The sequence below is a fragment of the Megalobrama amblycephala genome, linkage group LG10 (assembly GCF_018812025.1).
Source record: "Megalobrama amblycephala isolate DHTTF-2021 linkage group LG10, ASM1881202v1, whole genome shotgun sequence".
Taxonomy (NCBI): domain Eukaryota; kingdom Metazoa; phylum Chordata; class Actinopteri; order Cypriniformes; family Xenocyprididae; genus Megalobrama; species Megalobrama amblycephala.
Genome location: NC_063053.1, coordinates 30,385,526 through 30,407,451, shown reverse-complemented (window position 1 = coordinate 30,407,451; position 21,926 = coordinate 30,385,526). Strand labels below are relative to the sequence as shown.

The following is a 21,926-nucleotide window of genomic DNA, read 5'->3' as shown; positions in this document are numbered from 1 at the left end:
CATAGTGTGCTTCATTCACTCTTTCCAGAACCTATTCATGGAACCAGATCGCCATCCAGTGGCCAATGGCGGAAACGGTTTTCCGGTTCGTCCTGAAGTGATCCGTGTAGAATGGATCAGAGGGTGACAAAGTCATCAATATTGAGCCTGAAGACGTCAAACAATAGATAGAGTGAAATGTTGGAGCTCCATTTTGGCCAGAGCGAGCTGAAGCTCTGCTCTTGACTGTCAGGCATCTCTGTATGCGCATGGTGATGGTTAGATGTTTGGAGGGTTGAATAGTTGCATTGTGTGCCACTCAGAACAGGGTGAACGTTAAGCTGCGTTTGAGAGCCTGCCAAGCAGCTGTCAGCTTTAGCGCTAACTATCTCTCTCTCCCTCTCTCCCTTACCCCCAGTAAACAACTGGAACAAATCCTGTTTTATTGAAGTTTTCATTGTGCCAGTATACCGTGGGTGAGCATTCTTGATTTGCTGGGTTTTTAGACCATAAGTGTTTTTAATGTTATTTTACTTAAGGTTTATTGTGTCAAAATATAGTAATTTAGTTACATACACCCTCTGACCTTACAATCAAATAGCCTTTTTTGTTGCTGTACCTTTAAGATTGTGGTGTGTGTGTGTGTGTGTGTGTGTGTGTGTGTGTGTGTGTGTGTGTGTGTGTGTGTGTGTGTGTGTGTGTGTGTGAGAATGGCCCCTGTTGTGATTGTGAACTAAGATGGTACTTGAAGGTTAGCCAATTGTTCATCAGTGCGGTCTAAGTAGAAATTTATATGTAAATGTTAATGGATTCATGATCTTGATGTCACAACCATAATGATGTCTGATTTTTTTTATTATTATTTTTTTATATCATGGCTCTGTTCCTGAGTGAGCTGCCTTGTTTTCATCCATAAGCATCATCCTAACTGATTTTGAACGTTCTACAAAGGCCTTTCAAATATCTTATTTGAGTAGAGTTAGCATGTTGCTAGGTTACCAAATTTAGGGTAACACATTCTATTTTAATTTGGTTGAACTAATTTTATCCATATTTCTTGGTATTGAGTGATATTTGTCATAGTAACAGAGTGCAGCATTGCCCCCCCCCCCCCCCCCCAACCCCACCCCACACCACACCATTTTTTTTCAGCAGCCTTTGTTTCTGAAAAAAAAAAAAAAATCCTATTTATTTTTACCCATAGGGATTTAAAAAAAAAAAAAAAAGTCTTTGTGAAAAAGTTTTAAACCATGAACCAAATCAACCAGCTACAAGGTAAATCACATTACAGACTTTGATTTGAAGCAAAGGAGTATTTGAAAATCTGCAAAAAGACAAAGATACAAGACTGTGCACTTAACAGCTTTAATGAGGGAAAGAACTACAATCCCATGAAGCATTGCGAATGACAGTCAAAATAAGAATAAATAAATAAATAATATATAAATTAAGATAAATTATTTCTAGGCAGACTGACTTGGTTAGTGGTGCTTCACTAAAGAGTTATTTTAGTGCAATTTGCTTCGATTCTCTTGTGGAGATTTCTTTTCAGAATCATGGGTAATGTAGTTTTTCCACCGGGAATTCTGATAAACATGATTATTTAAAGGCACAATATGTAATATTTTTGGATTAAAATATCCAAAACCACTAGAACAATGTTACATATTTTGTCGACTTGTGTACTTATTCCCTTTGAGTGCCCAGAAAAGTGCTATATAAATGTAAGGATTTTTTTTATTATTATTATTCCAAATGTTTCCAAGAATGTTTAAATCCAGAGAAATAAGCAATTTTAACCAGGACACGGACTGTGTCCGTGCGTCGCCTATCAATGACATACCTGCATTACCCTCGATTTCCGGTTTTATTTTGTAGAAACCATGGAAACACCAAAGACGCTTTAATATATTATGTGTTTTATTAGACAAGGGAAGAACTGTTTGGATACATTCATCGCAGGAAAACTTATCAAGTTATAAAGCTCAACACTGTAAGTCTTATTGTTTAAATCTCATTTTCTTGATTTACACTGAGTACCATGTTTTACCGTGCCTAGTGTCGATCTAGCTTACTGCAGTGTGCAACAAGTGTCTCATAGTAGCTGCCGAACAAACGGAGAGTAGCACTATAACAACTTTCAACACACAAATATGATAAAACAGCACTGCGTTACTCTACATACGCTTCACAGGAAGAACCGGAAGCGGTGACTGCGGTATAATAAGAGGTATAATATAGCCGTAGTTCACTGACAAGCTACGCAGTATCGCGTTCATTATCGAAGGCGATTCATCTGCGATAATGAACGCGATATTGCGTAGCTTGTCAGTGATCTACGGTTCTGTCTATTAAATGGCGCTCAATTTGAAAGCGGTTGATGGCGATTTAGCGGTAATCAGGGAACCGGCTTTACTGACGAAATGCGCGTGACAGTCGCATGTGATATATCGGTCAGCCCTAATCTCATCCATGAACACGATTTCTTCCCGAGTCCCATCGGATATTTTTCCACCGGCTGTAGACAATGAAGACGACACCTCCCATGATTCCGCTAAATCAAGGCATCATCAAGCTTCGCCTTTGTTTTGAATAAGCGACCTCTAAATAATGCAGGCTGATGGCTTCAACAAAACAGGATGCTGCCTTACTAGGCTTAGAAACAGGGTTAAACATGAATTCAGTGGTTAAAGGTGCAGTCTTGAAATCTGAAGGCTGTCAGTTCAGTTTGAATGCTAAGCATGTTTTTTGTGTTGTGGTTCATGAACTTAAGCAGTACTGTTATCATCATTGTGCCTGGAGCAAGTTACTTCTCCTCAGGTTGCTCCAGGGTGGCTCAACCTGCCGTTCGCTTTAGATAAGAACGTGTCTGCTAAAACACTTAACTGTATTGGACGTAACGAGATCTTATTCGACTGTAATTCAGCAGTTCAGAGCACATCTAAAGCGTTACAGAACTAAATCATCTGCAGTCAGAAATCGTACTACAGTACCCCAAAGGTGTGCTCAAAGCACAGCTCAAATGTTTTTTGAGAAGAAAACATCTGCAGAAGTGGGGGGAAAGACAACATTTCAGAATTAATCTTAATTATAGAATTAATTAGCTATGTTTGCCTGCTGCTGGTAGACGGTTGAGATAATTGCAAGTGTCTGGCAATTATGAGTGTTGAGATGGGAAAGGTTAGCATCTTGTATCCTGGTTTGACCGAGAGGCTGATCAAAGGTGTGTGTAGGGAATGTCTCACTCTTGCCAGCTTTTCATCAGTCAAAGGCCAGACATCAGTCGCATCAGTTCCAGATAGGGAGGGTGCCATGGCAACCGCTGGGATGCTGTGAGATGATGCTTTATTCTTTGCTCATGTTATGTGTATGTCCATATCGAGTACATTATTTCCAGTTATATAAGGGGCTTTGCACGTTTGTGCGTGTGCCAACAACGTGTGTGTATAATATATATACCTCACAATGAGCTCTAGCTAGAATCCTATTGAAAATTCTATCCTGATTTGGAGTCGATCCTAATAGGAATTTTCTTTCAAGATTTTCAAATGAGATTTAAAAAGCTTATTTCATAACATTACTGTTAAGATTCCCAATAGGATAAAAGCCCCAGCTGAATATCAAAATGAATTTAAAGAAATTCTCCCAGAGCAATTTCTTTTCACTGTCCCGTGGCAGGACCTTATTGCAGTGTCTTGTGTTCCTATACCTGTACGGTTCTGATAATGATTACACAATATCCAATAAGACCGTAAGAATCAATCAGTAAGGATCACAATCTTCATTTTATCCAGTAGGATTTTATTTAATTCTTACAGGATTCTTACTTGATTCTGTTAAAATTGGTTCCAATATATGGTATCAAATCCAGTATAGGAACGTTGTACACATTCCAAATGTTTTTTGACTAGAGACATCCTCATTTTTATGTGAATAACTTATATAAACTCTGGGCATATACATCTATTTATACATCAAATAAATGCAGCCTATTATTTATATATAGGCCTATTGGGTACAGTACATACATTTCCACAAGGAATTTTTATTTTTATTTTGAAAGGGACAGTGCACATTAATCAACATTTAGTTAGATGTAAATATACAAAGTTAGCCCTAAGGCTAAAATAATCCTGTAATAATCTATACAAGGAGCCCTGTTGGTACATCATTATAATATTAAAGGTTAAAATTAACTGATTTGTAGGCTACTCGCCTACAAAATAAGTAGTTTTTATAATAATAATGTCATAATATTACATTTTGAATGACAATTATGTTTCTACTTGTTTATATATATATATATATATATATATATATATAATATTTATTTATTTTTTTTTTTAAATGGTGGCTGTCATAAAAACATGAATTTATTCAGACATTAAATATTAAAGAACAGGTTAAATTAAAATACAATTGATATGCAATATAGTTCATATATTTATCAAAATGCTTCTCTCTAAGTTTATCTTTCTAGTTGACTAACACGTTTTTGGACATTGAATGGCTTTTCTGAGGTAAATGTGTTGCGTGACATTAACAAGCTGTTTTATTGACGTCTTTCCGCGGTTGAAACACTGAGTGATTACATTAGACATGAAACGCATTTCATGTTCCTTCTGATGTTCAGTCATGTTTATTTTGTGCTGTAACTAGTAGTAAAGAAGAAGAGATGATCAGTTTGTGTGCACCAAAACCGTATTTATTGTTTGAATTTCAAAATAAAATTCACAGAATTTGAAAGCTGCAACTTTGTTTCATGTCAGAAGTAACAACGCACAAAGCTTATTACGATTTATTGGATGAGGGGCGCTACAAAGTTTTGTTCATTCATCAACTAAAAACATATTGATTCTTGCTATTTATGAATCGACGTTGATTCTTCAAAATGAGAATCGATTAAAATCGAGAAATTTATTTATTTATTCTTTTTTGCCCAGCCCTAATATAAATTGTTGTGTGGGTCTGACTATCTGTCTGTGGCCATAATAGTTGAGTGTGAATCGCCAGCACACACAACCTCTTGTGTGGCTCCCTGATGAGTCACGGTGACACCAGTGGTGGAGCACAAGATCAATTGGCACAAAAGAGACTTCATTTCATCAGACATCACTAGAGGAGCAACCTGTAACCATGGAGACAAGACACCGGCTGGTGGCTGTCATGTCCTGTAGTAGCGTGTTTCACGGGGTTTCACGTTGCATTTGAGCAGTGCAACAACATCAGGTCTGTTGAAGAGTCTCTATATACAAAAGCATCCAGAAAATATTGTGAGTAACTGTAATGAGTGATAAGTGCTAAATTGCATGAGGTATTATTGTTTGCTGCTTGTTCTGCAGATTTTTAATTACACCATTTTCAGAGAAGCCACTTTGTTTGCTTCCAGGACATTCTGAGCTTGACTGCGAGTGGAAAAATAGCATAGAAAAAAGACTATATGGAAAGGCAATAAAGAAAATATAGCCAATTGCTGTAGCTGTGTTCATAAACTAAGTACGCTGTCTACCTAGAGAGCATTTTAAGGCATCGTGTGTAGTCAAGAAGCCCAAAGGTAGAAAAATCAACATTATGCTATATCAGATCAGGCATAACATTATGACTACCTTCCCAATATTGTGTTGGTCCCCCTTTTGCTGTCAAAACAGCCCTGACCCATCGAGGCATGGACCCCACTAGACCCTTGAATGTGTGCTGTGGTATCTGACTCCAAGATATTAGCAGCAGATCCTTTAAGTCCTGTAAGTTGCGAGGTGGGCCTCCATGGATCGGACTTGTTTGTTCAGCACATCCCACAGATGTTCGATTGGATTGAGATCTGGGGAATTTGGAGGCCAAGTCAACATCTCAAACTCATTGTTGTGCTCCTCAAACCATTCCTGAACCATTTTTGCTTTGTGTCAGGGCACATTATCCTGCTGAAAGAGGCCACAGCCACCAGGGAATACCATTTCCAATGAAAGGGTGTACATGGTCTGCAACAACGCTTAGATAAGTGATACGTGTCAAAGTAACATCCACATGGATGGCAGGACCCAAGTTTTCCCAGCAGAACATTGCCCAAAGCATCACACGGTCTCCGCCGACTGGCCTTCTTCCCATAGTGCATCCTGGTGCCATGTGTTCCCAGGTAAGCAATGCACACGCACCCGGCCATCCACGTGATGTAAAAGAAAATGTGATTCATCAGACCAGGCCACCTTCTTCCATTGCTCCGTGGTCCAGTTCTGATGCTCTGTTGGTGCTTTCGATGGTGGACAGGGGTCAGCATGGGCACCCTGACTGGTCTGCAGCTATGCAGCTTCATACACAACAAACTGCGATGCACTATGTATTCTGACACCTTTCTATCAGAACCAGCATTAACTTCTTGAGCAATTTGAGCTACAGTAACTTGTCTGTTGGATCGGACCACACGGGTCAGCCTTCGCTCCCCACATGCATCAATGAGCCTTGGCCGGTTCACCACTGTTCCTTCCTTGGACCTCTTTTGATAGATACTGACCACTGCAGACCGGGAACACCCCACAAGAGCTGCAGTTTTGGAGATGTATATGTGTATATACACACATATATACATGTGTGTAGAGGATTATACGCTTTAATGACAGACATTACAGGCTTTCTCTGGCTTATGATCTGACCGCTTCTTTGTAGGAGAGCGTGTGTTCACAGCAGGTTACTGGAGCTTTTGAAATGCTAGATCTGCCTTTATGTCCATCATCCATGTGTCCCTTTAACACACATTCTGTAATCCATGGCACCTGACCCACGCAGGGTCTCTGTGAGACTGTTGACATTTCAGATCAGGATTAGAGCACTGCTTTAAAGATTACCCAGGTTGATGTTTGTTTGCTTTGCTCCTGGCGAGACAGAAGTGGGTTAGATGTAAGCAGCCCATCTCATCTTGGTGTACTCCGTCCGGCGGGTACGCTGGCATTCTCCAGGCCCGACTGTGTGGGGCATGGTTCAAATGAAAGATTAAAGCATGCGGTAAAACCCTCATATAAGGCTTTGCAAAGTTCTATCCTGAGTATAGAGATCCCTCGTGTTTGGTTCTATTAACGATTCTGTAGTGTATGAATTCCTCCACTGAATAGTGAATACTCTGCTGCTGAATAGAGATCGAATCTTCAGTACCACAGAAACAGAAATCAAATTTTAGTTGAGTTGTGAGCTTGAAATCTGAATAGAATGTGTTACGAAAGTCTGGGGGCTTTACAATAATACAAACAATAAACAGAGTAGATGGTGTTTTTCTTCATACAATGAGACCAATGTGCTTGCTGTGCTCTTGAACCGGCCTACAATGACTCACTCGTCATTGAAACACTTCCATGTTTAACTCAAACTGCGCACTACTATTGTTGTGTTGTACTCAATGCTTGCAAGTATGTTTAGTAACATACACTACGGTTCAAAACATTTTTTTTTTTTCTATTATTCTCACCCAAGCTTCATTTATTTAATAAAAAATAAGTAAAACAGTAATATTGTGAAATATTTCAATTTCATAGAACTGTTTTCTATTTTAATATACACTACCGCTCAAAAGTTTGGGATCGGTAAGATTTTTAATGTTTTTAAAAGAAAGTTTTGTCTGCTCACCAAGGGTGCATTTAGTTAATTAAAAATACAGTAAAAACAGTAATATTGTGAAATATTATTACAATTTAAAATGACTGTTTTCTATTTGAAAATATTTTAAAATGTAATTTATTCTTGTGTTGGCAAAGCTGAATTTTCAGCATCGTTAATCCAGTCTTCAGTGTCACATGATCCTTCAGAAATCATTCTAATATGTCAATTTGCTGCTCAAGAAACATTTATTGTTTACAATTGTACAAAATATTTGTGTACAGTATTTTTTTTTTCAGGATTCTTTGATGAATAGAAAGTTCAAAAGAACAGTGTTTATCTGAAATCTAATCTTTTGTAACATTATAAATGTCTTTACTGTCACTTTTTTGATTGATTTAATGCATCCTTGCTGAATAAAAGTATTAATTTCTTTAATTTCTTTTCAAAAAAATAAAAATAAAAATTCTTACTGACCCCAAACTTTTTGTCGTGTAAAATGTTACAAAAGCTTTGTATTTTAGATAAATGCTGTTCTTTTGAACTTTCTATTCATCAAGGAATCCTGAAAAAAAAAAAAAAGTACACAACTGTTTTCAACATTGAAAATAATAACAAATATTTCTTGAGTAACTAATCATCATATTAGAATGATTTCTGAAGGATCATGTGACACTGAAGACTGGAGTAATGATGCTGAAAATTCAGCTTTGCCAACACGAGAATAAATTACTTTGTTAAATATATTCAAATAGAAAACAGTTATTTTAAATTGTAACAATTTTTCACACTATTACTGTTTTTACTGTATTTTTAATTAAATAAATTAAGCAATAAATAAATTTTAAAAACATTAAAAATCTTACCGATCCCAAACTTTTGAGCGGTAGTGTATTTTAAAATGTAATTTAAATGTAATATTTCTGTGATGGCAAAGCTGAATTTTCAGCATCATTACTCCAGTCTTCAGTGTCACATGATCCTTCAGAAATCATTCTAATATGCTGATTTGGTTTATCCTGTTATTTGATTAATAGTGCAAAAGATCAGCATTTATTTGAAATACAAAACTTTTGTTACATTAAATGTATTTAGTGTCTATAATCAATTTAGTGCATCCTTATATTAATTTATTTCAATAAAAAATCAAGCGTTTGAATGGTAGTGTAGATAATATAGAGGAATCAGAACCAGAGTAGTTCAGTTTGACCTCATATGATTCCCATTGCTTCTAGTCAGTATGGTAATTAAATGTGACTGTATGCATAGAAATCTTGAGTATATGTGTGATGCTCGTGTGAATGGATATTTTCATAGGATTACAGAGTTTTGGGTTGTGTACTTTCAGACTCTGCAATTGGATGAGTTTATTTGAATTGGAAATTTGTTCATGTAAACAATCGTTAATCAGTCTTTATTTTTCCTTCTCTCTCCAACACACACACACACACACACACACACACTACCTCCCACAGCTGGTTGCTCTCTAATGTATGTTTGTGACCTAAACTTGGCCCTTGCAGGAACTTATAATAATCAATGTTGTCAAAATATAAGCCGCTCTGTGTTGCATAGCAACAGGGAGAGAGGAGAGAGAGGTGATGCTTTGTGTGATCTGAGGTCTGTGTGAAAGGGTGAAGTGTCACACAGTTGATCTCCTCCTTTCTGCCATGCAGAGATGCACTTGTCTGACCAGGTCTTCCAACAGCCATAGGCACTTTATTTTATGTACTGTATACTGTATATAAGTACAATCTGGTCTGACAATAAAATGATCTTTTAATTCAAAGACCTTATTTCCTTGTCAGTAGGCTCGCGGTTGTCAGTGTTACTGGAGTTATACAGTGTTCGGCCGTTTTGCTTTTTTATAGAAATAAAATCCATTTAGTTCAGCTGGACAACGGACGCTATATTATAAATTGAATGTGTCTCCTCTGATCCATGCAGCACGAGCTGCAGAGTCGCAGCAGGAGTCAGATTTCACTTATCAGGTGACGAGAGTAAGGAGAGATGACTGACAAGACGATGGTGGAGGATTTGTTGCGCAACAGATCCTGAGCATCATTGACAAATATATTATCTTGTAAAATGTGTGGCCAGTACCCCTGCTTGGCCAGTCCCTTTACACAGAGTATGTGTGATCGCAAATGTGAGTGCGCATTCAAAAGTTATACCCTGCATATTGATGGCAGCTCCCTAATAACCACAAATTATAGGCCTATACACCAGAGATGTTCACGAGTCTTTTATCTGGAGTCCGAGTCAAGTCTGAAGTCTTTATCACTGGAGTCAAGTCTGAAGTCTTTTGTCACGAGTCCGAGGCGAGTCTCGAGTCATTCAAAAAAAAAAAAATCTCATAATCAAATCCTATGTTTTATCCTAGTTGTAATATATAGACAAAATTATATGATCTTTCTATAATCTGTTTTATTTAAAATTAAGGTCCTATGATGTAAGGGATAATGTACATCCAGTTTGTTGCTTTATAATCCATTACAATGTACAAAACAGTTGTCCTGGCAACGAGTAGCCATTTTCAATACAGTCGCTAAACGGACACAAGATGGCGCCCGTGAGTCACGAGTTGCGTCCCAAACGACGCACTATACACTATGCACTTATACACTATGTACTTGTGCACTATGCACTCATCCATGTAGTGTGTGAATTGTATGAGGTTATTTTGTCATTTAACAACGGAGTCCGATCCTCCCTTCCCCTCCGCTACGTAATTAAAACTGCGACAGTTGAGTGCACGATGTGTCCATCATTCCACACTTCGTTTTTTCCGTTAATTTAGTGCACCATCCGGGTATTTAAAGTGCACTTTTTCTTTTTTGAATTTTTAGTGTGAACGCACTACTGCACTATTTGTACTTAAAAACGTCATAGAATAGTGCACAAGTATGCGAATTGGGATGCACCTACGGTTTGTTATACAGCAGATTGTTATACAGATTTGTTGTTATTGACAACAGTCATTTTCAGAAAATATCAAACCTCGGAATGTTTAAGAATGTCAATTGAAAACTCTACACATGCTGAATGTGATACATTAAAATATGAGCTTTAAGTAATAAATGGATTAACATCTCTTTCTATCTCTCTCTCTTATGGACACACATTAAGAAATAGAAAAGCTGCAAATAATTTGAAGATTTGATAAAACGTAATGCTAGGTTCATAGGCTAGATTTTTTTTTGTTCATATTTTACCAGGCTGGCAATTCAAAAGAGCCATGCAGCTACACCACAGAGTAATAGCTAACGTTAGTTGTGTGAGTTAATGTGACTAACCGTTGTGGATGCGATGTCTCATAAAATTTGATGATGTTGTTCTGGTGTCTTTAATTGTTTTCCCACATTCTGTGCGTCTAGCTGATCTGACGTGATAATAAACCCAAACGAAAGAACATATGGCACGGTGGCTCCCGTCATGTTGCATGGGACTCTTATTATGACATTTCGGAGTTTACGCGCACGGACATACGTAATCAAATTCTATGACAAGAGTCCGATATACCACGACACGCAAGGAAATATATGTGACGCAGATATTATAAAACCATTTAAACACAACACAAATTCTTTATTTATTATATCAGTAGTTATGGGTAAAAGACTTGAGTCGTTTTTAAATATTCCGAGTCTTTTGTGCCGAGTCAAGTCAAGTCTGAAGTCATTTCAGGTCGAGTGCCGAGTCTCTAACTCGAGTGCCCATCTCTGCTATACACAGAGTACACATAATCTCAAATTCGAAAGCAAAAGTGATTATCGGTTATACAGGTGTTGTCGCAAGTTTATTTATCAATGTGCAAATTTCCTCACCATGACATCCATGATTGTCAGTTTATAAGATAATCAGCTGAATATACATTTTAGCTTTCTGTAGCAAATCCCATAGCTGTGATTTGGTTTGTAGCCACATCTCATAACCTTATAATCAAAGCATCTTAAACCTAAATACATCCGTTCTTATTAATAGTCTACCATCTGCATGTTCTTTTGCCCTTTTTAACCCTGTGGTTCTTTGCCAGTGTCAGATCTGGCTTCTCTTTGAAACTCTGTGTAAACGCCAGCATCATCTCAGATTCTGCTCTTCACTTCACATGTGATTGGTTTGTTCAGTGAAGCTTCTAGCTGAGCACCAGTGAGGCATCTGTTTCTCAAACTAGACACTCTGATGTACTTGTCCTCATGTTGAGGTGGATCTGGGCTGTCCATGTTTCTTTCTGTCCTGGTTAGATCCATTGCTTTCTATTGTCAAGACAGTGTGTATGACCTTTAATACTGTTACCAATAGTATGTAAATGTATTTAAAAAATTGTATTTTTTTTCTTTTTGTATTGGGCCAATGAGCAACTAGAATAAACCCAGACCATCCAAGCATTGTGGTTGGCGAGGTTTGCCCTCTCAATTATCAGATCAAGTCATTATTTCAACATGCTTTTTTTCCTCGACTTCCACTTTACTGCATTGTGAAATCTTAAAGGGTGTTTAACATGCAGATTCATGGTACTGATGTTATCTATAACATTTGCCTTCCATTTAACACTTTATTCTCCTTTTCTATAATGCATGAGGCGTATTCCATGGCCACCCAGATATTAGTATTCACAGAAGAGCTATGTTTTAGGGACAGAAAGAGAAGATAATTAGAAAATACATTATTCATCATCTGTTTGGCATAAAATAATTATGATTTTTTTTTTTTTCATATAGCTTATTTTGTCTTATGTTTTTCAGAAAGCACAGGCTGAAACGTGAACAAACCATACATTGACCTGTTTTGCAGATTCTACAGTACATCATGTTAACATATAGTTGCTACTGATAACAACCAGCCTGATTTTCAATGCAGGTGAATTGGAGATGGATGGAAAATCCATCTTAACACCGTGTTGTAACCAGATACACAATAAAAGCTATCTTTTCCTTGTTAGCTTTTGTCTTAACCAGCCGTGACGGCAATATGCAATTTTAGAAACGGTTTCTATTTCTGCGACGTCACGGCTGGAAAAACAATATACAAAGTAATCTCAGGTACTGATTATGTGCTTTATTTAAAGTTTTAAAAAATGTAATGTGAGTTTGTATATAATTTTGCGTGAACTTTATAGCCATATTGAAAGTGACGATGGATAATTGACCTCATATCTTAAAAATTAAAGGAAACAAGAGCGTTCAAACTGTGTGAACTCAATGTTAACAAATAAGTGTATTCTGTGAAGATTTTTGAGGTCACTCAGTATTTTTAATAATGTTAAAATGGTGTAATATTTATGAATTTGATTATGTACTTATCCGTTTCGTTGTGAGTGCAGTGCGCTTGCAAACAGACTCCGCCCACACACTCTTCTGATTTTTCTCAGTGACCTCACACACTCTTCTGATTGGCTGTGATTTTTCATTGATTTTTGGTGTGGAGAGACAAATTGCTTGTCGCTAGAATCTTATGGCATTGCATCTGGTTAGGACATGGTGTAACTGTTTGGGAACATTTTTCTAGCTGGTCCATATTAGCTGATGATCACTGGTTGGTTGACCACCATCTTCCAAAAAACAGCTAGGAACCAGCTACCATGTTTGAAAACCATGAAAGTGGCACTCAAACCATATCAAGTGACTAGCCTATCCTGGAGTCTTGTAGACCAGGCAGTAAACAACCAATTAGAAACACCCAAGCAACCATCCACAACACCCTAGAATGAGACCTTACACACCAAGACATCAAGAAGAGAAACATCTGAGCAGGGAATTTCAGACAATGTCTGATACAAGGATCTGCTGAGATTCTTTCTGGTTATTTTTTTGTCATTAAGGTTAATGTCTCCTTATTGCTTTGAAATTACCAGCACACATGCATTCATACAGGGCCTGATGATGAAAGCAGTTCATTTTTTGGGAGTTCTTTATGTTGCAGTTAATGAAAATGACAAACACTGGCAAACTCAACATCATCGAATCAAAGACTATGTAAATGAACAGTTCTGAGGATACAGACAAGCCATTACCTTTTGTGTGCATGTTCCTCTTCCTCTTTCATCCAACCATGACCAGCGAACTCTCAAACACTCCCCACTTAGACAAAAAACACAAAAAAAACCCTCTAGTCCTCCAACTCCGCCTGATGAATTCTTAATAATGGTGTACATATTGCTGAAATTGCACTGTGTGCTTGTATATAAAACGTCTCCATAAAATTAATTTAGCAAAGACGACGAAGCCATCAAAGAAACGTCCGGCTTATTCATCGAGGGACAATGTGAAAACTAATTTCCCCGAGGTTGCCACACTGGCTGTCTTTATGTCAGTTTTTCCGATACGCTCGTGTCATCACGCCACGTCGAAAAATTAAACCGGTGACTGGCAGTTTTGACGGCTTTCATTGAGCTCACCTCACGCACTTTGCCAGTTTGTGTGTTTCGAGCATGTGAATTGAAGGCGGTTATTATATTTGTGAATAGTCCATTATGTCCAGACGAGCATTCAGGGCCGTGCACAGGGGCCCGTTCTGTTTGTCAGAGGGCCTGCTTTGATTGATGTGGCCGGGGTTTGTCACAGCTGGAAGGGAGGTGATAGACTTGGGTGGTATAGAGAAAGCGGTGCACCACACAGAGCTCTGCAATTAAGCTGTTTTCTTTCTGTTAATTAAAAGCAAATTAGTCACTGCTACAAGAGGAGCTGTCTTCTTCTAATTGCCACCCAGCATTGCCAAACATGAACCTGTTGTTGAAATGGTCTGTCTTTTCTTATTCTCTCATTTTCTGTTTCACAGGGTCGACGGGGAAAAACAGGAGAACCGGGGACTCCAGGACCACCGGTAAGACTTTATAGTTTGTGATAAAACAGTGTGGACAAGAAAGTGACCACATATTCAATATTGTGGGAGACTGAAAGTAAAAGTTGATTAATTGGCCGTTCAAAAAAATTGGATGGCCTGGCCCACCCAATCATTAAGCTTGGCAATGCAAAGGGGATAAGAAAAATAAGCAGTTTAGTCCATATAAGGTTATATGATTTTGATATTACCTGTTGATGCAGTGGATGACATATTTGGTATATATCAGCATTAACATTATGAGGCACTCTCAGGCCCACACAGAATCTGTTCCTGCAAAGTTTTTGCAGAGATCTCCACAGATTTCTACGCCTGTCATTCACAAAGTTTAAAACTCTGCATGTTTGTCTCTTACAGATTTTAGTGAGATATTTCAGCTGCTGTAATAGCTCCATTTTACATCATTTAAATCCATGACCAAAAGTTGAGCAAAATTTCTTCTTAAACTGAAAGCAGAAAGTACAGACGTTGCATGGTCCAAAAGTAAGAGATCAAGTTTAGATAGGTTTCCTTCATTCTTAAATACCAGGCAAACTGTCCATTAGGTGAAAAAAGTTACATCAGTACTTTTTTCAGTATTAAATGATTGAATATACAGGGGTTGGACAATGAAACTGAAACATTTGGTTATAAATCACAGTAATTTATTAGTATGGTGTAGGGCCTCCTTTTGCTGCCAATACAGCATCAATTCATCTTGGGAATGACAGATACAGAAGTCATTCAGTGGCCAGAGGGATTTTGAGCTATTTCTCTTCCAGATCAGTGTCCAGGTCGAAAATGGATACATTTTCTGACTTGCTCCTCCAAAATATCCCAAAGTGGCTCAAAAATATTTTGATCTGGTGACTGCAGGCCATGGGAGATCTTCAATTTTACTTTCATGTTCATCAAACCATTCTGTCACAAGTCTTGCTGTGTGTATTGGTGCATTATCATGCTGATGCACAGCACCCCCTTCAAGGTATATTGCTTGGACCATTAGGTGCACTTGGTCCTCCAGAGTGGTTCGGTAGTGCTTTGCAGTTTTGCACACATCAAGCACAGTAGGGAATGCCTAGGCCTGTCACGATAATCAATCGAAAAATCGACTCATCTATCGCACGATATATAAACATGACCTTGATAATTTTTGGTGACGCAACATATTGCCCATTGTGTTTACAAAAAAATGAATGTCACCAACATTTAGCCTCTGTCATCTTATCTGCTCTCCGTTTGGACATGGCAGTCGTGGGTGTCTAGTTCATTTTCACAGAGAACACGTTTTTGCATTCCATGGTTTTTCCATGCAAACGTGTGCTAGATGGACGAATTTGACCATTGCGTTCGCGTCTTTCACAGTATCTCGTGCATAACATGGCGTTATAAACACAGGGCGCTCAAGTTAAAAAAAAAGTTCTTCAACTTTTAAAAAACACGCCTCTAGAGAAAAATTACGTCACGGACCAATGGTAGTACGAAGGTTTTGCAGCTGGAGCGAACTTATCCAGAGAGGTCACTTTGGCAAGCCGTTTCGAACTCCCAAAACAAACACAAAACGAACTAAGTTTTGGCCTGATTTTGTTCGAAATTACATGTTTGAAGTATATCAGTGCCTTTATTTTACTGAGAAAAGAAGGTCAGGGAAAAATCTGCACATGGAAAATCTCCATATGTGCCTTGTGTGCATTTACAAGTGTGTTTGTTTTTTCTACTTGTTATTTTGCACTTTTTGTAAGCAAAGGTATAATTATTATTTATTCAACATTATTATATATTTTTTTTTTGATATTCCAGTGTCTAAATATTCTTGAGAGTTTAGTTCATTCTCATTTGAAAGTGTGTAGGCCTACTATGCTGTTATATTATGATTATATATTCAGTGGCATAAAATGATCTTTAAATAACAATAAAATTGCATATCGCAATTAATCTGGGACAGTATAGCTCCTAACAAAAAGTAGTTATCATGACATACCTAGGAATGCCATGATATTGCAGCCCAAACCTTCACTGATCCACCCCCATGCTTGACTCTGGGCAGCGACAGTCCATTGCTAAGCCTCTTTGGGGCTTCTCCACACTGTAACTCCCACAGATGTAGGAACGACAGTGAAGGTGGACTCATCAGAGAGCAATACATGTTTCACATTGTCCATAGCCCAATATTTGCACTGTTGGTACTATTGAAACCGACATTTGGCATTGGCACGAGTGACCAAAGATATGTCTATAGCAGCCCAACCTTGAATATTGACTCTGTGGAGCTCCCAATGAACAGTTTTGGTAGAAACAGGAGAGATGAGGTGCACATTTAATTCTGCAGTGAGTTAAGCAGCTGTGGTTTTGTTTTTTGGATACAATCCGGGTTAATACCTGACATCCCTTTCAGACGGCTTCCTCTTGCATCGACAGTTACTCCTGTTGAATGTGGTTCGTCTTTTGAGGAGGTATGCCGACATTACCCCGTATACCATGGCTCTCGATACACGTCCTGGTCACAGATGAGCCAGCGAGACATGCACCAACAATTTGTCCTCTTTCTCCCATGATTGCAGTATTTTATGTACAGCTACTAATTCAACACTTACTGATGGAACATTGAAGATTGGCCACCAGGCCGCACATATATAGGCCTAAAACCTCCAACCCTATATTGGCCAGTGTTTGTTTCATTGTCCAACCCCTGTATATTAAAATGGAACTCAGTTGAACCATTAAGTTTAGTTCACTTCTGTTCCTAATTTCCTTCCCCTGCAATTCAGTCATTTCAGAGTCATAAAGCATAATTGTTGTCATAAATCTGCTTCAAAAAACAAACTAAATTTGTCACATTGTGCGTAATGGTCAGATACCTGCTGCTATATTTATCCCCCTTCAGATGAGCAGAGCTTGCTTGGTTTTTGCATTGGTTTGAGTGAAATCTCACACATGCTGTGTGGCTCAACGTTTCAAATTACGATTTCAAGCAGCCCAGAGGGCCATATTAAGAGCAGTCCCATGCATAAGTGTTATTGAAGATCCTGATGAGACTCTCAAAGGGGCCCTAGTTTACTGCTTGATAAATAGTCTCATCAAAGCCGTGGCTTCAGTATGAAAATGCGTGTGAAGTAAAAATCAGACATGCACACACTTCATGCCTTGAAAGGTATGTTGCATCAGAAATTGCTGGCATATTTACATTGCCTTTGGGTTTGTGTTTGTACCCACATGCATAGAACTAGATAAACATTGCCAGCTTTACTGAATCTCTTTTGAGTGGGAAAAAGTGATTAATGAATTGCCATATTGAATGAATACTTAAAGGAATAGTTCACCAAAAAATGAAAATTCTAACACTTTTTTTTTTCTTTTACTCTCATCTTGTTCTAAACCTGTTTGACAGTCTTTTGTCAGACTGTGCAGGTCACTCTTTTCTATGCAGTTACTATAAATGAGAACTGGATCTCAAACTCAAATTTAAATAAAACATGTAAAAGCATCATAAAAGTGGTTCATTTGACTTGTGAACTATATTGTGTTCTGAACAATAAGTGTTCTGAAGTCATATGATAGCTCTGTGTGAGGAAAAGACTGAAATTTAAGTAGTTATTCACTAATAAACTTCTCCAAATGCTACAAACAAATAATTCAAACTGGTTCTGTGAATTGAACTGATTCATTGAAAAGATTCAGTGCCAGATGTTAGGATTTTTAATGAATAAGTATGGAAACTTGTAGCCGCCATTGAAGGAAAGAGGTAATTGCGACTTTCTATCTCAAAATTCTGAATATTTTTCTCGCAATTGCGAGTTTACATCTCACATTCCTGACTTTTTTTTCTCAGAATTGCTTGATGTAAACTTACAATTGTAAGTTATAAAGTCAAAATTGCATGATATAAAGTCGCAATTGCGTGTTATAAAGTTAGAATTGTGAGATATAAATAACAATTGTGAGGAAAAAAGTCAGTTGTGTATTATCTCACAATTCTGACTTTTTTCTCGCAATTGCGTGTTATAAAATCAGAGTTTACATCTCGCAATTCTGACTTTATAACTCGCAATTGTGGGTTAATATCATGCAATTCTGAGGAAAAAAAAGTCAGAATTGCGAGAAAAATATTCAGAATTTTGAGAGAAGTCGTCACAATTACCTTTTTTATGTTCTATTCAATGGCAGCAACAAGTTTCCATACTTATTCACTAAAAATCCTAACATCTGGCACTGAATCTTTTCAATGAATCAGTTGTTTCAATTCACAAAACCAGTTTGAATTATTTGTTTGCAGCATTTGGAGAAGTTTATTAGTGAATAACTACTTAAATTTCAGTCTTTTCCCCACACAAAGCTATCATATGACTTCAGAACACTTATAGTTCAGGACACAATATAGTTCACAAATCAATTGCGAGAGATAGACTTGCAATTGTGAGATAAGTCACAATTATCTTTTCCTTTTTTTATTCCGTGGTGGAAACAAGCTTCTATTTCTCACACAAAGCTATCATATGGCATCAGAAGACTTGAAATATGAGTCGTATGGACCACTTTTATAATATTTATATGATATTTTTGCAACTTTTTGAAGCTTGAATAACCCATTCATTGTAATTGCATATAAAATGGATTTTCTAAGAAGTAAATGATGACTGCATTTTGTCATTTTTGGTTGAACTGTTCCATTAAAGATTCACTAAACTGCAATAAGAACTGCAAAAGTTGCCTGCAAACTGCACATCTGTTCTGAATACTATCAGTGATTGACCCTTTAGTTTCACACATGCTACTGTAAATCTGTCACTCTTCACCACAGGAAAGTTATAAAGTGGTGAACACAAAGTCATAAGAGTCTGGAAATAAGTGGTTTTATAGAGTGACATTTTTAAATGGCAGTGTCTCGATAATTTCCATGGCATGTGCCAACCTTGCTTCTGTCCTCGGGAGCTGGCATTTATGAGTGGCCTGTTGTCGGTGGCGGGGAGGAGGGCCCCGGGCGGCACAGACATCCTCCCCCAGCCTCAAGGTGTCGAGGAACGCCATGTGCGGTCCAGGAGCCCTTATCTGTCTGGATATTTAGTTGAGCTGATGTGTCTAGTGACCTTTGTCAAGGACATTTGCAGGTGTTGTTGCTGCAGTCGTGAGCGACAGAGGCTAATACGCAGTGAATGTTGTCGTGGTTGCTGTGTCAGGGGAGTTAAAGCTGAATTTCCATAGTGTTGCACTGTACAATATCAGATTTTTGGATTTTCTTGCCCATTACATTTACATGTGAACTACCACATGGAAGTGTAAGTTTAATTTACTAATACTGAGATTTATTTCTTCAACACAGGGTCCACCTGGAACATGTGATGCTGAAGCTGTTAAGGTAAGGTTTAGCTCTGTTTTATTTGACATTATTTTGACAGTTCTGTTTGGTAACTCTAGTGGCAGTCTTTTTGTGTAAGTTGTTGAATGTTGTTTATCATCAGCAACCATGTCGATTTATGTGGTGTTCATGTACATGTGTTGAAGTCTGAGGGTGCATCTCATTTCTAATTTGTGCATCCTCGCTTCCTTTCCTATACAAATAAGTTTTCTTTCGATTCCTCCATTCTCATTTTCTTTCGTTGCATCCTTTCCTCACGTTGTAGCTCCACCCCCGTAGGATGCGAGGAAAGGATGCAACTAAAGAAAATGAGGATGGAGGAATCGAAAGAAATCTTATTTATATATTGGAATATTCTTGATCACTGAAGCGCCATCAGCTGCAATCAAGGGATCTGCCTTTATGTTGCTGAAGTTTAGTTATTTAAGAAATTCATAATAAATATCTGGTTCATTCATGAAACTCTAGACGGTGCAGACTGATAGGTCCTTTACATGCAATCTGCAAGCAATCGTGTCATCACCACATGGCAGAAGAGTCAATGACATGACATGCATATTTTTATGTTCAAATGCAATATTTCCTTTTAAAATTTGATAAATTCATGACATATATCACTTTATTCTATAAAACCTGTTTAGTTTGAATTCATTTTTTAGTACATTTACATATTATTTTGTTTTATGTTTTGTTATCTTAAACCCCCAAAATGTCAGGTGGTGCAACTGTCCGAAAAAAACTAATACTGAATAGACTAAGAAAACTATTTAAAATGGTGTCTTAAAGGATTAGTTCACTTTTAAATAAACTTTTCCTGATAATTTACTCACCCCCATGTCATCCAAGATGTACATGTCTTTCTTTCTTTCTTTAGTCGAAAAGAAATTAAAGTTTTTCTCCTTATAGTAGACTTGAATGGGCACCAAACAGTTGAAGGTCAAAATTAGTTTCACTGCAGCTTCAAATTGTTCTACACAATCCCAGATGAGAAATAAGGGTCTTATCTAGAGAAACCATTGCTCATTTTCTGAAAAAAAAGGAAAATTATATAAGTTTTAACCTTAAATGCTCATCTTGAACTAGCTCTCTTCTTCTTCTCCTCTATTTGAATTCCAGCAGTGTAGACACTGCTAAGTGTATTACTGCCCTCCACAGGCCAAAGTTTGAACTAATTTTTATATGCAATATGCTAGTTCAATAGTATATAACAATTAGTTCAAACTTTGACCTGTGGAGGGCAGTAATACACTTATCAGTGTCTACACTGCTGGAATTCAAATAGAAGAGAAGAAGAAGAGAGCTAGTTCAAGATGAGCATTTAAGGTTAAAACTTATATAATTTTCCATTTTTTTCAGAAAATGAGTGATGGTTTCACTAGATAAGACCCTTATTTCTCATCTGGGATCGTGTTGAACAATTTGAAGCTGCAGTGAAACTAATTTTGACCTTCAACTGTTTGGTGCCCATTGAAGTCCACTATAAGGAAAAAAATCCTGGAATGTTTTCATCAAAAACTTTAATTTATTTTCAACTGAAGAAAGAAAGACATGAACATCTTGGATGACATGGGGGTGAGTAAATTATCAGGAAAAGTTTATTTAAAAGTGAACTAATCCTTTAATAATAAAAATAAATAAATAATAACTAAATGGCGTCATTTTAGGTTCATAACTTTTCATATAAACAAATTTTATAAATATCAGTAGTTTTAAAGCTGTTGAGATAATTGAAAAACCTTTTTCCGGCAATTTGTATATTCTCAAATGTCAGGGTGGCACAACTGCAAACATGGCTCTTTTATAATGAATTGACAAGGTAATAACTGTGAATAATGCATCAACTAGATGATCCTTGTGGCATATTGAAAAGGTTTGTAAATCTCTCTCAAATACTGCTAATTTCAAGTATGTGTAGGATGATACACTTTCCATGTCAGGTGGTAAAAATACAGTATATACATGCAACTATTTGGTTGTACCGCCTGACATAAAAGCAGTCAAAAAATGAATTTACATACTTTGAAATGTTATTTAACAACTGAAACTTGTTTAAACACATTGCTCATGACTCAAAACTATGCATTACATCAACTCTCGGGACATTCGTATGGTAATAGAGATTGGTATGGTAATGGATATGGAAATGTTAGTGTATTTGGTCTTGGCAGAATAGATCTGCTACGCTGCTGTTGCTGCA

General features: G+C 37.4%; 1 protein-coding gene across 4 annotated transcripts in view; it reads left to right on the top strand.

Annotated features, from left to right (window-relative positions):
* LOC125277342 (collagen alpha-1(XIX) chain) overlaps nucleotides 1-21,926 on the top strand; it is a 230,833-nt gene that overhangs the window by 105,409 nt on the left and 103,498 nt on the right. For all 4 annotated transcript variants that reach the window (XM_048205749.1, XM_048205748.1, XM_048205746.1 and 1 more), the window contains 2 exons: nucleotides 14,335-14,379; nucleotides 19,694-19,729. In XM_048205749.1, the coding sequence (XP_048061706.1) occupies nucleotides 14,335-14,379; nucleotides 19,694-19,729 (81 nt within the window). The remainder of the gene's footprint in view (nucleotides 1-14,334; nucleotides 14,380-19,693; nucleotides 19,730-21,926) is intronic.